At 41.5% G+C, this 13,471-nt stretch overlaps 1 protein-coding gene across 2 annotated transcripts in view; it reads right to left on the bottom strand.

Annotated features, from left to right (window-relative positions):
• Positions 1-3,165: 3,165 nt before the first annotated feature.
• The window catches only part of LOC147622889 (uncharacterized), a 58,332-nt gene continuing 48,026 nt past the window's right edge, over positions 3,166-13,471 (bottom strand). Inside the window, exons 2-3 of one of the 2 annotated variants that reach the window (XM_086822505.1) lie at positions 3,789-3,865; positions 3,166-3,669 (exon numbers count right to left, since the gene is read on the bottom strand). In XM_086822505.1, coding sequence (XP_086678631.1) covers positions 3,244-3,669; positions 3,789-3,812 — 450 coding nt within the window. In that variant the 5' untranslated portion in view covers positions 3,813-3,865 and the 3' untranslated portion in view covers positions 3,166-3,243. The remainder of the gene's footprint in view (positions 3,670-3,788; positions 3,866-13,471) is intronic. The other variant, XR_015269549.1, reaches the window with a different exon arrangement.

The raw sequence follows: 13,471 nt of genomic DNA, 5'->3' as shown, positions 1-13,471 counted from the left end.
GGGGGATTTGTAGCATTATACGGTAGTGATGTGTGTGAACACACTTAGGACCGTCAGGGCACTTTTTCCCTCACTAGGAGGTTTTTTCTCCCATGCGTATGTACACCTTCTTATCTACTAATTTTGGGGTGTGTACTTATCTTTTGTATCTGGCACACATTTGTTGATTCTAATCTATTGAGTTTGTGTGCTCTCAAGATTTTGATTCTAATCTACTGAGTTTGTGTGCTCTCAAGATTCTCTATCTTGTGTGTGTGCATTGTTGCGACCCTAACCCTAATTCCAACATGGGTACAGTATAGTATCGCTTAGAGAATACAGCAGTTTGTGCAGGACAAACAAGAGTCTTGTTTTTGGTGAGTTTGTGTTGCAAACAAGATATCAAATGATGGAATTAACCAGATTATTATTGCAGAGAAGCTTGACAAGAACAACTTCCATGCTTGAAGGTTTAGATTAACAAAATTTCTGATGGGAAAACGCTACTGGGACTACATTGAAGGTGAACATAAGGAGACACCAGAGATACCTGAGATTAATCCAATTGCTACATATGTAAAAGAATACAAGGATTGGAATGAAGGAGCAAGGAAAGTCATGTATTGGCTTTCTATTAGCATACAGGACAGCTTTGAGTTTAGCATTTTCTTCCATCAGTGTATAAGAATTCCTTAGCTTTTAGCTCTATTGTTAGCTTTTCCCTCTCCGCTTCTAGCCCAAGCCTGTAGTAGGAAGCTTCATAGTCTTTTTTGGCATTCACAAGCATTTCATTATTTGCCATTTCATGGATTGTCTATATTCTTTGCAGCTCAATCAGCTCTTCATGTACTCTTTTGTAGGCAGCTCTTACAGAATTATAAAAGAAATACTGATTTTGGGGCAGTAGCGACTGCTTTTGTATAGTATCATACACTGTCTTTATGAATTGCCTTGCTAGTTGGTTTCCATGATATTGAGATTATGTTACCTCCAACTTGGCTTCTAGAAAGGCGAGGTCCCTTGATAGAGATTCAATCTTCTAGCTATTGTCTCCCTATCACAAGAAGTTTTAGACAAATTCTCACTTTGCAGATTACGACATCATGAGCTTCTGTGGGGGAGGCACGGCATACCTAGCTAGGTGCGGTTGGGGACACGAGATTGCCGGTCTTAGGTGGAGGACCGGTAGTCCCCTGTCCCTAACCACACCTAGCTAGGTATGTGGTGCCTCCCCCCCCACGGAAGCTCATGATGTTGACCACTATAGGGGGGGGAAAGGGAAAAGGAACCCCTTTCCCACAAGGGAAAATGTCCAAAACTTCTTGTATATGGGCATGGGCCGTGAAGGTTTTGGATTTGGAGCCGACTACTTGGTGGCAACTTTCATGCGGAAGCCACAATTCCCACCAAGGAGTCAAGCAGCAAATGGCCCACAGAGCCAGCACCACCAAGTTCTTCTTCAAGCCCACAAAAGGAAGATGAGACCAAAAGATATGAAGGGGGGGGATCGGGGATCCCCTGCCCCCATCCGCACCTAGCTAGGTGCGCGTGCCTCCCCGCGCAGAAGCTCATGATGTTGTCATAATCCGAAAAGTGGAAATTTGTCTAAAACTTCTTAATTTATTCTAAGCTCTCTTTTGACTTGCTTCGCTTCCTCATTGCTATCCTTGAATACAATGTCCTTGGCAATTCTATATTCCCCCCTATCAATGCTTAGAGGTTTATGGCTTGCTTGCAACCTCTTTGGGATTTCTCGTTCCACCCTAAAAACATCCGGTAATCGATCTATTGTCCCAATACCATAATATGCAAGTCTGGTGAGCGAAAGCATGCCACCTAAGTAGAGTTCCATGGAGAGAAATCCAACCCCTCATCCTTTCTTGATGGGTGCTTAGCTACTTATCCCAATAACTTTAATCTTCCTTTAATCCCCTTTTAGTGTGTAGATCATAGTAATCTAGATCCTCAAGAGAGCACGAACGGGGAAGGTTTCAGACCTCAAATTTTAGCCAAGCAGGCACACATGCATCCCCCAGGTTTACCCTTTCTTGATGAAGAGCAAATAGTGAATGCTAGTGTTGGTGGGTGGCCTCCCTGGTTGGGTTTGTTTGTCAAAAGGTTACTTGCAGTGTAGCAATTGGTTTTAAGCGCCTCCCCTAGATCATATAGGTGCTGAAGAGAAGTAGCAGAAAAGTGAGTGGTGGGACTTTGTTCTAGCTTAAAGGCTAAATCCAAGAGATGCACCTTCAGAACATCTCATTACAAGAATTCTGAAATGAGATACTCTCTAGGCTACCCACCGTGGCTTCTACATCTCATTACAAGATGTCCAATCAGTAAAAACAACCTTCCAGTGATTTGTTATGAAGTTGCTCAGATGAAGTTAAGATCTCTGCCATAAACTGTTCGTGTTAAGGGGAGTTGGCGTATTATGTTAGTTCCCAATTTAGAAGAACCTTGTTTTCCAGTTTTTGCTTGATCAAGGCTCTTAAAAATGTTATGTCCTAGCCGACTTGCTTTATGGGTTAACTTTCATGTTTCCTTTAACTCTTGTGCTCTCTATCCTTCAATCCTTGGCACCCACCACTAGAATGATTGGCAGTCCATGTGTTGATTAGTTCAACCATACCTTGTCTAATTAAAGGACTTCATATCATTGTTGTTGATTTTTAGTGAATTTTGAGGCTTTATTAAAATTTTATGTACATGAGATAAGAATCTAAGCTAAGGTTTGTTATATCTTATTAATTATTTATAGATGTAGAGGAATTTGTGAGACATTGCCAATGCACAAAAATTCCAAGCAATCAAGACAATGTCATTAAGACCAATGATGGCCACACGAGCTTTTGCTGATTGGGGAAGTGATTTTGTTGGACCAATCAAACTCCCTACTAAGAATGCACATGAACAATATATCATAGTTGACACATTATTTGATCGAGTGGATACAAGCAAAACCAACAAAGTGTAACAATGCTAGGAGAATGACAAAGTCTTTGCTTGAGAATATGTTTATGAGATACTTGTGTAATAGAGTTAATTAGTTATAGGGACACTCATTTCCTTAATGAGGTAATTGGGTTCGTGACATCTGAGTTCATGACTATGCACAAGAAATCCATCCTCAAGCTAATGGCGAAGCGAAAAGAACAAACTAGACTCTATGCACAATCTTGACAAAAATTTGTGAGAAATCAACGGATTAAGAAAACAAGGCTTCCATCAATCATACTACATAATTAGTATGTGCTGCTAGTCAGATCAAAACAATGGATAATTCGCAAATGAAGGAACTTTGTGTCGGAGGTCAGATATGAGAACCACACGAGCAGGACGATTTACCGGATCAGTAAATGCCCAGGGATGTTGATTCCTTAGCGCGTCAGCAAGCTCACCAACTGCTTGAAGGTTTTCAAAGTTGAAGATATTTGTGTTATTAGCCAGTGGTACTGCACAACCTTGAGATGCAAGAATGGTATTCAGCAAAGCCTGCTTCGAGTGTTGCGGATTGGCGCCTTGTGCATTAGCCAAAACATCATCGTGCCAGAACACAATAAGAATGGGATCCTCGACACCAGCATGCTTTAAAGCCTTGTAAAAGTCTTTTCTCATTTCTCCATTAATGCCAAAAACATTGCACTGCTCTTCCAGCGCGGAACGACAAAGGCATCTCAGGAGATGACCCATCTGTAGGGTAGAAAAAGTCACAGCTGCATAAATATATATAAATGTAGTGTGATTTCTCACATATAAATTAATCCCTTGAGAAAAAAAAAGTAAGTGCATTCATACACATGCGTACACACCAGAACGTATTTTCTCTTAAGCATGGCCTCTGTATCTGTATGTCTGTATGCGCATAGATACCCGCATACAAATCATTCTGAAAATCAATATGATTAATGAGCAGATTGACTCTTGGAAATTCCAGCATGTATGTCCATCCAACCACACTCCAACAACACTCCTTCCACTGTGCACAGATAGCACAATACTTGTAGGTTGTGACGGCCGCTTCATCACCGGTGGATTAGAGCCATCATCACCCCCCACAGGAGACGACTGCCCCGCCACTTTAGTTTCTCTATCTTACAGCACCCCATGAGAGAGATACTGAGATGAGAAGATTACACCAGTCTTATGCTAGTTGTAGATATTATACACTTTTGTTGTACCTCAGTAGGAGTATTTTCCTTTCATAGCTGTTTAGGACTGTTTTAGGACTTTTTTAGTCCTTTTTGTCTTACTTTTGATGAGACACCATCAGCTGTGTACTATGTTTTGGTCTCATAGGCCACTGTGGCCTTTCGCAGACATTAATCTCTCTCTCTCTCTCTCTCTCTCTCTCTCTCTCTCTGGGCCACTACGCCACCACCCTCTACCAAATCCCAAATCAACTTTTCCTTTCTTGGCCATCAGAGCCCCGCGCCCTCAAAACCACCTCTAAGTATGCTGCAGGATGCCATTAACAGGATGCAGACCCGAAAAGCCCAGGACCATATGAGAGACTTCTCTCATGTGAGGGATACATTAGCACCACCATTGACACATACGTTCAATAGGACGATTTGTGAGGGCTTTCCCACCGGCTGGGCACAACTTACACAATCGTTCCCATCCTGAAATCCGGCCACCCCATGGATCCCACTGACTACAGGACCATCATGATAGGCCACACCATGGCCAAGCTACATGGATCCATCCTCCAGCATGAGCTTAGCCGCTGGGATGAGAAGCAGGGATTGATTTTCGGAAGGGCTTTTCAACACTTGATCACATCTTCACACTTCGAGCCATCATTGAGGAGGGGAGGGACCAGAAGAGGAGGGATTCATAGCTGTTCCGTGGATTTCTACAAAGCCTTCAACACTACCACGGGCCAAATTGATGAGAAGCTTGCAAGACTTGCGCATGATGAGAGTGAAAGAGAAAGAGGGAGATAGATAGAAGACCAAAACGCCAATCTCTATATCAAGAATAGATGCATACAAGAGAGCACTCGCGTGGGTACCTGAGTACCAGTGAGTGAGGGCTCAAGGGATCTGAACTGAATTGAGGGAATAAGTGGGTAAGTGACCTATTTATAGGTCACTCAGAGGTAGGTCAACCACACCTCTAGAAAAACACCCACGACCTAAAATAAATAAATAGACCTGAGGAAAATGCCCAAAAATGGGGCAGATGGACATTGGGTGGCCAACCCACAATCAAGGGCTAGGCTGACAAAAACAAGCCTCTGAACAAGACCAAAAACAAGCCTCTGAACAAGACCAAAAGGTTGCCAAGAAACTGACAACCGGAAATGACCCGCTAACACCCCCTCTCAGATCCGGGATGTGGAAGTAATCCAAGGGACCTGGAGTGTGCCTTGACCAAAGTCTGCTAAAGAGCCTTTGTGAAGGGCAGCGTAATCGTGAAACGCGTTTCGGTCCCTTTTTCGATACGAAACGTTTCAGCCCTGAAACATTCCCGTGAAACGCTGAAACACTAGGCGTTTTGGTGATACATAAACATACAACACCCACATATACATGCATACATACATACATAGAGTGTGTGTGTGTGTGTGTGTGTCTATATATATTTATACATATACACACACACACACACACACACACACTCTATGGATGTATGTATGCATGCATGTATGTATGTATGTATGTATGTATGCCTATATATCAAACACACATACATACATACATGCATACACAGATACACAGAGTGAGTGTGTGTGTGTGTGTGTGTGTGTGTGTGTGTGTGTGTGTGTAGGCATTTCAGTGTGGGGTTTTAGTATGCACCTATCCATGGGTGAAACGTTTTGGCGTTTCGAACCCCGTTTCGACATGAAACCTTTCAGGGGCTGAAACGTTTCACAGTTATGATGGCACTGAAGAGGTCTGCCAAGTTATCCTTTGTCTTGCAAAAGATCAATGCAATGGTACCATCCAAGAGCTTCTCCCGTACAAAGTGGTACTGGATCTCAATATGCTTGGTTGTTCAAGCATGAAACGTCAGGTTCTGACCAATCGCCAGACAACTCTGGTTATCACATAAAATGGTAGAACTCTTCCCTTGCAGATGTAAGGTCCCTCCCAAGCCATGTATGTATGTGTCTCTTCTAATATAGATTTCAATAAGAAAAGAGAGTGTAATTAGAAAGAGTGAGACAATAAGGCTAGAAACATTAGAAAAGTGTTAGAATAAAAATATTAGCTCCAAAAATCCTAAAAGAAATAAGAACATAAGAATAGTTCTATTAAGAGATAAGTATCCCCAAAAATAGAATTTCGAGTTTAGGTGATAAGAGGTCATATTTAGAGTACTTTTACACATTTAGAGTCCATGCATACTAAAAATGTGGAAAAACAACGTGTTTCCAAAGATGGCGCGTTTGTGGCTATATACACACGTTTTTGCCTATTCTGCCCGCGATGGCTTGTAGACCAGATGCCTTCCCGTTCTTTTGACTGGTTACATGAGAGTTATGGCCAAAACAGTTTGCTGTTTCTGTCAGGGTCTCTACATAGAGAAAACTGTGAGAAGGCAGTAAGTAGCCTCAAGAAAATCCTAGAGTTTGAGATGTATATGTCCCTTCATTCTTATCTAATATCTTAGAAAAGAAGCTTAGATTGCTATGGTCTTTCGGAAGAAGAGACCAAAACTCCATAGCTTTTCTTTTAGAGAAAGAATAGTATACCATAGCCCTGTAAGAGAAGGCTATTTTGCCACCATAGATCTTAGAAAGAGAGAAGAGTCACAGTATGAGTAAGAGGAGATAAAGCTTGGAGATGATTGGATGATTTCAATCGTAAGACAAGGTATTAGAAGACTCTATTCTCATATGTCAAGTTCTAAAGCTCTTGTTAACGAGCAAATACAACGATAAACGACAAATTTCTATAAGGTATATACATATTTTGTTTTTCAATTATATATCATTCTTAGGGGTTGAGGTATGGCCCCGGCTTCTCTATTGATTGTTACTGTGATCTATTTGATTGATTTACCATTTAAAGTTTGTATTCTTTCAAACAACAGCATATGCCTTAATAAAGAATGTCTTATCGCAATCTCAAGTTGAAATGCTAAAATCTTTGTGAAAAAGATTGTTTTCTTAAAGAAGGTGACATGGATTCTAGTCCTATGGTTTAGTTGAGTAAATGGATTGCTATCTTGGTTAAATTAAGGTACAAGTACAACTCTCCCTGCCTTGACGCTGCCCCGTTCTTGTGCTTGTATAGCCGGACGGCGGAGACGTTAGTAAGGCCCGGAGTTGGCCCATGGTATCCCTCATACCATTGGGAGAATGAGGTTTGCCGATTGAGACGAGTGATTGTGATGCTGCCTAGTTCTGAGGACCCAGGCTAGTGCGGTGAATTAGCCCACCCTAGTGCGCAGACATCCCTCTGAGGGGCGGGAGGATCGAGCGATGGAGCCTGAGAGGGCGACAGGCCGGCTTGAGTCCTCGCCAGCGGCCGACGATGAGGTGTATGGTCCCGTAGGGTTTTGCCCAGCATGTGGAGATTGGAAGGCCGAATTCTAGATCATCGGCGGTATAAAGGAAAAGAATAAGAGAGCCAATTTGGCTTGTATGAAATTGATTCATGTTTAAACTTTGTTTTTATAAATCTTATCTTTGGTATGATTATATTGTAGAAAAAGGCTGTTTTAACAAACCTTGTGAAAAGGGTCTTAATTAAGGAACATGTTTGTTTATGTCAAACAGTATGGTAGGATTAATTAGAAAACAAATTGAAGCGTGAGTAGGGTGGAAAGTGGGAGGATGGAATGCCCCGACGGCACCATCCTACGGACGGGTGGACTCGATTAGTCGGGTAGCTTTCCAACATATTAAGTGAAAGCCCTACGTTAGATAAATAGGTTCTCGAGCAATTCTATTCTAGAAGACTAAGCCAACGGCTGTGCCTTGCATGGATGAGGAAAAAAGCGTTGTCTCTAGAAATCAAGACTAGTAGTTACCCAAATTATGATCGATTACCCTATGGGTGATTTGATTTTTAGGAGACCACGCTCCCCCTGCGGGATAGAACTAGGTCTTACCTATGAATCGTATCCTTGAATCTCTGCATGGTCAAGGTGTCGATGAGTAGGAAATTTTCTCCAAGTTTAGACTTAGTGGACTATCTTAAGCGTTTCCCCTGTTTGTGGAAGGGGGGGAACCTTACAAGTGGTATCAGAGCGGATCTTAGTTCCTAGGATTTGTTTTTCAAAGGTTAACTATCAAGGGATTAAAACAAGCGATTGTTTATCATATGAGGACGAATCAATCATCTCTACTGGCCATAGAAGTGATTTGAATATCCTCACATGTTGAGACAATCATCCTATGAAATTGTGCTTGTATCTTGGGGGTACACACGCAAGATATTTGTACAATAAATTTGAGAAATAAGGTTGGGGAGAAAATCTTTTGTGAGGAAAAACATAGGGTGATCAAATTAAGAAACTAGTGAGAGACTGAATGACTAGAAGGATAGACCGAAACTTGTTTAGAGAAATTTTCAGGATATATCTCATTACCTTGCATATTATAAATTATTAAGATTATAATTCCATTAAGGTTTGAATAGTTGACGTGTGAATGCCATCCATTGGATGCTTTACACTAGGACAATCATCCAAGATTTTAAACCCATCTCAGACAAACATGGGTCTCGGATGTGTAATTCCTAGAGGATCATGCTCTTAGATGTGTTAATCCCAAGATACTAGATGTGTAATTTTCAGAAAACCAATCATCTTAGATGTGTCAATCCTGATAATCTTTGGATGTGTCAATCCCAAGGCACCAGATGTGTCAATCCCAAGATACCAGATATGTAATTCTCAAAAAAATGAAGATCTCAAATGTATTAATCTTGACTGCCTTCAAATGTGGCGCTATGATAAGTATTTGATAGTTTTGAACTTTTAATGGATACAATGAAAGAAGCAAGCTCACCCTTGCTCGTGTCTAAAAATCGTAAGAAATGCCAAATTAGTTGGAAGCATTGTTGTCAATCTAACCATTGGAGCTAGAAAGTTACAAGCATTGTTGTCAATCTAACCACTGGAGCTAGAATCAGTTATGAGATGCCATGAAAGTATACCTTTGTGACAGGTTTTGTCCTCTAGGATTTCGAGAGGATAAAATGAACGAATTTTTAGAGCTAACCCAAGAAGGAAAGACCCTAAAAGAATACCACCAAACTTTTGTTAAAAACCCAAATTGCTCAAGAGCTGGATGAGGTAATTCTTCTCTATCGATTCATTTGGAAGCTTAATCTATCTTTGAATAACCTCATCAAGAATGTGAAACCATCCTCTATTTCAGACGCCATAATTATAGCCAGAGACTATGATAAAGTTTTTTTTGTATAGAAAGTGTCGAGAAGGACATGAGTCCTTCCATGATAATCAAGAAGAGGTCTCCTAATTCAAGAGGAACGTCAAGCCCACCCTTGGCTACAAGGAATCATGAGCTAGAGCAACAAAATTAGGTCAAAAAATAGGGATAGCAGGGTTAAAGATAATCGAATTCAACAAGTATTTCTATGAGTAAATAGAAGAGGATTGGTGCAAGATTCATGTGAAGTAATGTGCATGATGAATAGAGGTATTCTACAAGACGATACTAAGATTATGAAATTGCTATCATAGGTTAGATTGCGTAAAGGATTGATTCCCTTATGTTTTTCCATGATAATTTATTAAGTACCATACTACAAGGGAGTATAGAATAAGGAATTCGAAGATTCATATCATATGAGAGGTATATGGATACATGAAATTAGGATAATAAGGCCAATTAACTCTAGAATAATAAAGACCTTTTGGAGGCACAACAAAACAAGCCAAACACATGAAATAAGGGACTCGCAACAATGTTTAGATAAAAGAAAATTTCTACCTAGTGGAGACACCACTTTGAAAGAGACACGAGGATTTACTTAGATACTACCAGCTCGCGAGATGAGGACATCTCGAATCTTTTAAGTGGGGGAGATTGTAAGGTCCCTCCCAAGCCATGTATGTATGTGTCTCTTTTAATATAGATTTCAATAAGAAAAGAGAGTGTAATTAGAAAGAGTGAGACAATACGGCTAGAAACATTAGAAAAGTGTTAGAATAAAAATATTAGCTCCAAAAATCCTAAAAGAAATAAGAACATAAGAATAGTTCTATTAAGAGATAAGTATCCCCAAAAATAGAATTTCGAGTTTAGGTGATAAGAGGTCATATTTAGAGTACTTTTACACATTTAGAGTCCATGCATACTAAAAATGTGGAAAAACAACGTGTTTCCAAAGATGGCGCGTTTGTGGCTATATACACACGTTTTTGCCTATTCTGCCCGCAATGGCTTGTAGACCAGATGCCTTCCCGTTCTTTTGACCATATTCTGAGTTTTTATCAGAGAGTTATGGCCAAAACAGTTTGCTGTTTCTGTCAGGGTCTCTACATAGAGAAAACTGTGAGAAGGCAGTAAGTAGCCTCAAGGAAATCCTATAGTTTGAGATGTATATGTCCCTTCATTCTTATCTAATATCTTAGAACAGAAGCTTAGATTGCTATGGTCTTTCGGAAGAAGAGACCAAAACTCCATAGCTTTTCTTTTAGAGAAAGAATAGTATGCCATAGCCCTGTAAGAGAAGGCTATTTTGCCACCATAGATCTTAGAAAGAGAGAAGAGTCACAGTATGAGTAAGAGGAGATAAAGCTTGGAGATGATTGGATGATTTCAATCGTAAGACAAGGTATTAGAAGACTCTATTCTCATATGTCAAGTTCTAAAGCTCTTGTTAACGAGCAAAGACAACGATAAACGACAAATTTCTATAAGGTATATACATATTTTGTTTTTCAATTATATATCATTCTTAGGGGTTGAGGTATGGCCCCGGCTTCTCTATTGATTGTTACTGTGATCTATTTGATTGATTTACCATTTAAAGTTTGTATTCTTTCAAACAACAGCATATGCCTTAATAAAGAATGTCTTATCGCAATCTCAAGTTGAAATGCTAAAATCTTTGTGAAGAAGATTGTTTTCTTAAAGAAGGTGACATGGATTCTAGTCCTATGGTTTAGTTGAGTAAATGGATTGCTATCTTGGTTAAATTAAGGTACAGGTACAACTCTCCCTGCCTTAACGCTGCCCCGTTCTTGTGCTTGTATAGCTGGACGGCGGAGACGTTAGTAAGGCCCGGAGTTGGCCCATGGTATCCCTCATACCATTGGGAGAATGAGGTTTGCCGATTGAGGCGAGTGATTGTGATGCTGCCTAGTTCTGAGGGCCCAGGCTAGTGCGGTGAATTAGCCCACCCTAGTGCGCAGACATCCCTCTGAGAGGCGGGAGGATCGAGCGATGGAGCCTGAGAGGGCGACAGGCCGGCTTGAGTCCTCGCCAACGGCCGACGATGAGGTGTATGGTCCCGTAGGATTTTGCCCAGCATGTGGAGGCTGGAAGGCCGAATTCTAGATCATCAGCGGTATAAAGGAAAAGAATAAGAGAGCCAGTTTGGCTTGTATGAAATTGATTCATGTTTAAACTTTGTTTTTATAAATCTTATCTTTGGTATGATTATATTGTAGAAAAAGGCTGTTTTAACAAACCTTGTGAAAAGGGTCTTAATTAAGGAACATGTTTGTTTATGTCAAACAGTGTGGTAGGATTAATTAGAAAACAAATTGACGCGTGAGTAGGGTGGAAAGTGGGAGGATGGAATGCCCCGACGGCACCATCCTACGGACGGGTGGACCCGATTAGTCGGGTAGCTTTCCAACATATTAAGTGAAAGCCCTACGTTAGATAAATAGGTTCTCGAGCAATTCTATTCTAGAAGACTAGGCCAACGGCTATGCCTTGCATGGATGAGGAAAAAAGCGTTGTCTCTAGGAATCAAGACTAGTAGTTACCCAAATTATGATCGATTACCCTATGGGTGATTTGATTTTTAGGAGACCACGCTCCCCCTGCAGGATAGAACTAGGTCTTACCTATGAATCGTATCCTTGAATCTCTGCATGGTCAAGGTGTCGATGAGTAGGAAATTTTCTCCAAGTTTAGACTTACTGGACTATCTTAAGCGTTTCCCCTGTTTGTGGAAGGGGGGGAACCTTACAGCAGAAAGCCAAGTTCTCCCAACAGTTGACAAAGCCAAACTACCTGTACATGCTACTTCGGTCGAAGACAATACAATAGTAGGCTGCTTCTTGCTACTCCATGAGATAGCACCTGAGCTTAGGGTGAAACAATAGCTTGTCGTAGACCTCCAGGAATCAATGTCACCTACTCGAAACAAAATCTATCCAACCTCTCAAAACAAGATCATCGTCTCCCTCCTTCCCGACAGCATGCAATATGCCGCGATCTGGGGTTTCCCACAGATACCGCAGAATGCGCAATCCTTTTTGCCCATGAGTTTTCCAGGGCTTACTCATAAACCCTGCCAAGAGCCCAACCGGAAAGCAAATATCCAACTTGGTGTTGAGCAACCAGATCAATGATCTAGCAAGCTTCCAGTACTTAGAAGTATCCACCAACTCAGAATCATCATGAGCTGAAAGCCTCACATTCAAGTTCATCGGAGTAGATATGGGCTTACACTCCATGCCAAAGGCCTCAAGAAGCTCATGAACGTACCACTTCTGGGATATGAAAATCCCCCTCTAGTCCTGCCAAATTTCTAAACCAAGAGACCCATGTCGATCATCTCAAACTCCGCCTGCAACGTCACCTTAGTCTTCCTTATGTGCTGTGTATTGCCACCAGTGATGATGAGATCATCCATGTACAACACAATGACTGTCGTAAGGCCGTGGTCCCTGTGGATGTAGAGGTTCAGATCCGCAGCTGAATGTTGAAATCCCTTACGCTGGAAGAATGCATCAATCTTCTCATTCCAGGCTCTGGGAGCCAGCCTATTTCAATCCATACAAGGCTTTTTTCAGCCTGTACACCATGCCTTTGGAGTTAGGACGCTGAAAGCCAGGAGGTTACTCTACATAGACGTCCTCCTTGAGATCTCCATTGCATCCATATGATATACTGGCCACCTTTACATCATGCCTTTGGAGTTAGGACGCTGAAAGCCAGGAGGTTACTCTACATAGACGTCCTCCTTGAGATCTCCATTGCATCCATATGATATACTGGCCACCTATACACCATGCCTTTGGGGTTAGGACGCTGAAAGCCAGGAGGTTACTCTACATAGACGTCCTCCTTGAGATCTCCATTGCATCCATATGATATACTGGCCACCTTTTCCTGCTAGCCACAACAAGAGTAGTCCTGATAGTCGCCATCCGAGTAGGAGGAGCAAAAGTATCATCATAGTCAACACCAAGACGCTGAGCATATCCCTTGGCTACAATGTTGGTCATGTTCTGGTCATGTCCGCCCGGCCCGTTCAGGTGTGAACCCGCTCTGTCCCCCAGAGCACTTTTTACCCTGATTGGACACGGGTTTTTTCCCCGTGGGAAC

The sequence above is a fragment of the Cibotium barometz genome, chromosome 28 (genome assembly GCF_041138505.1).
Source record: "Cibotium barometz isolate CiBa-2024 chromosome 28, ASM4113850v1, whole genome shotgun sequence".
Lineage (NCBI taxonomy): Eukaryota > Viridiplantae > Streptophyta > Polypodiopsida > Cyatheales > Cibotiaceae > Cibotium > Cibotium barometz.
This window is presented reverse-complemented; position numbering and strand designations above follow the sequence as displayed.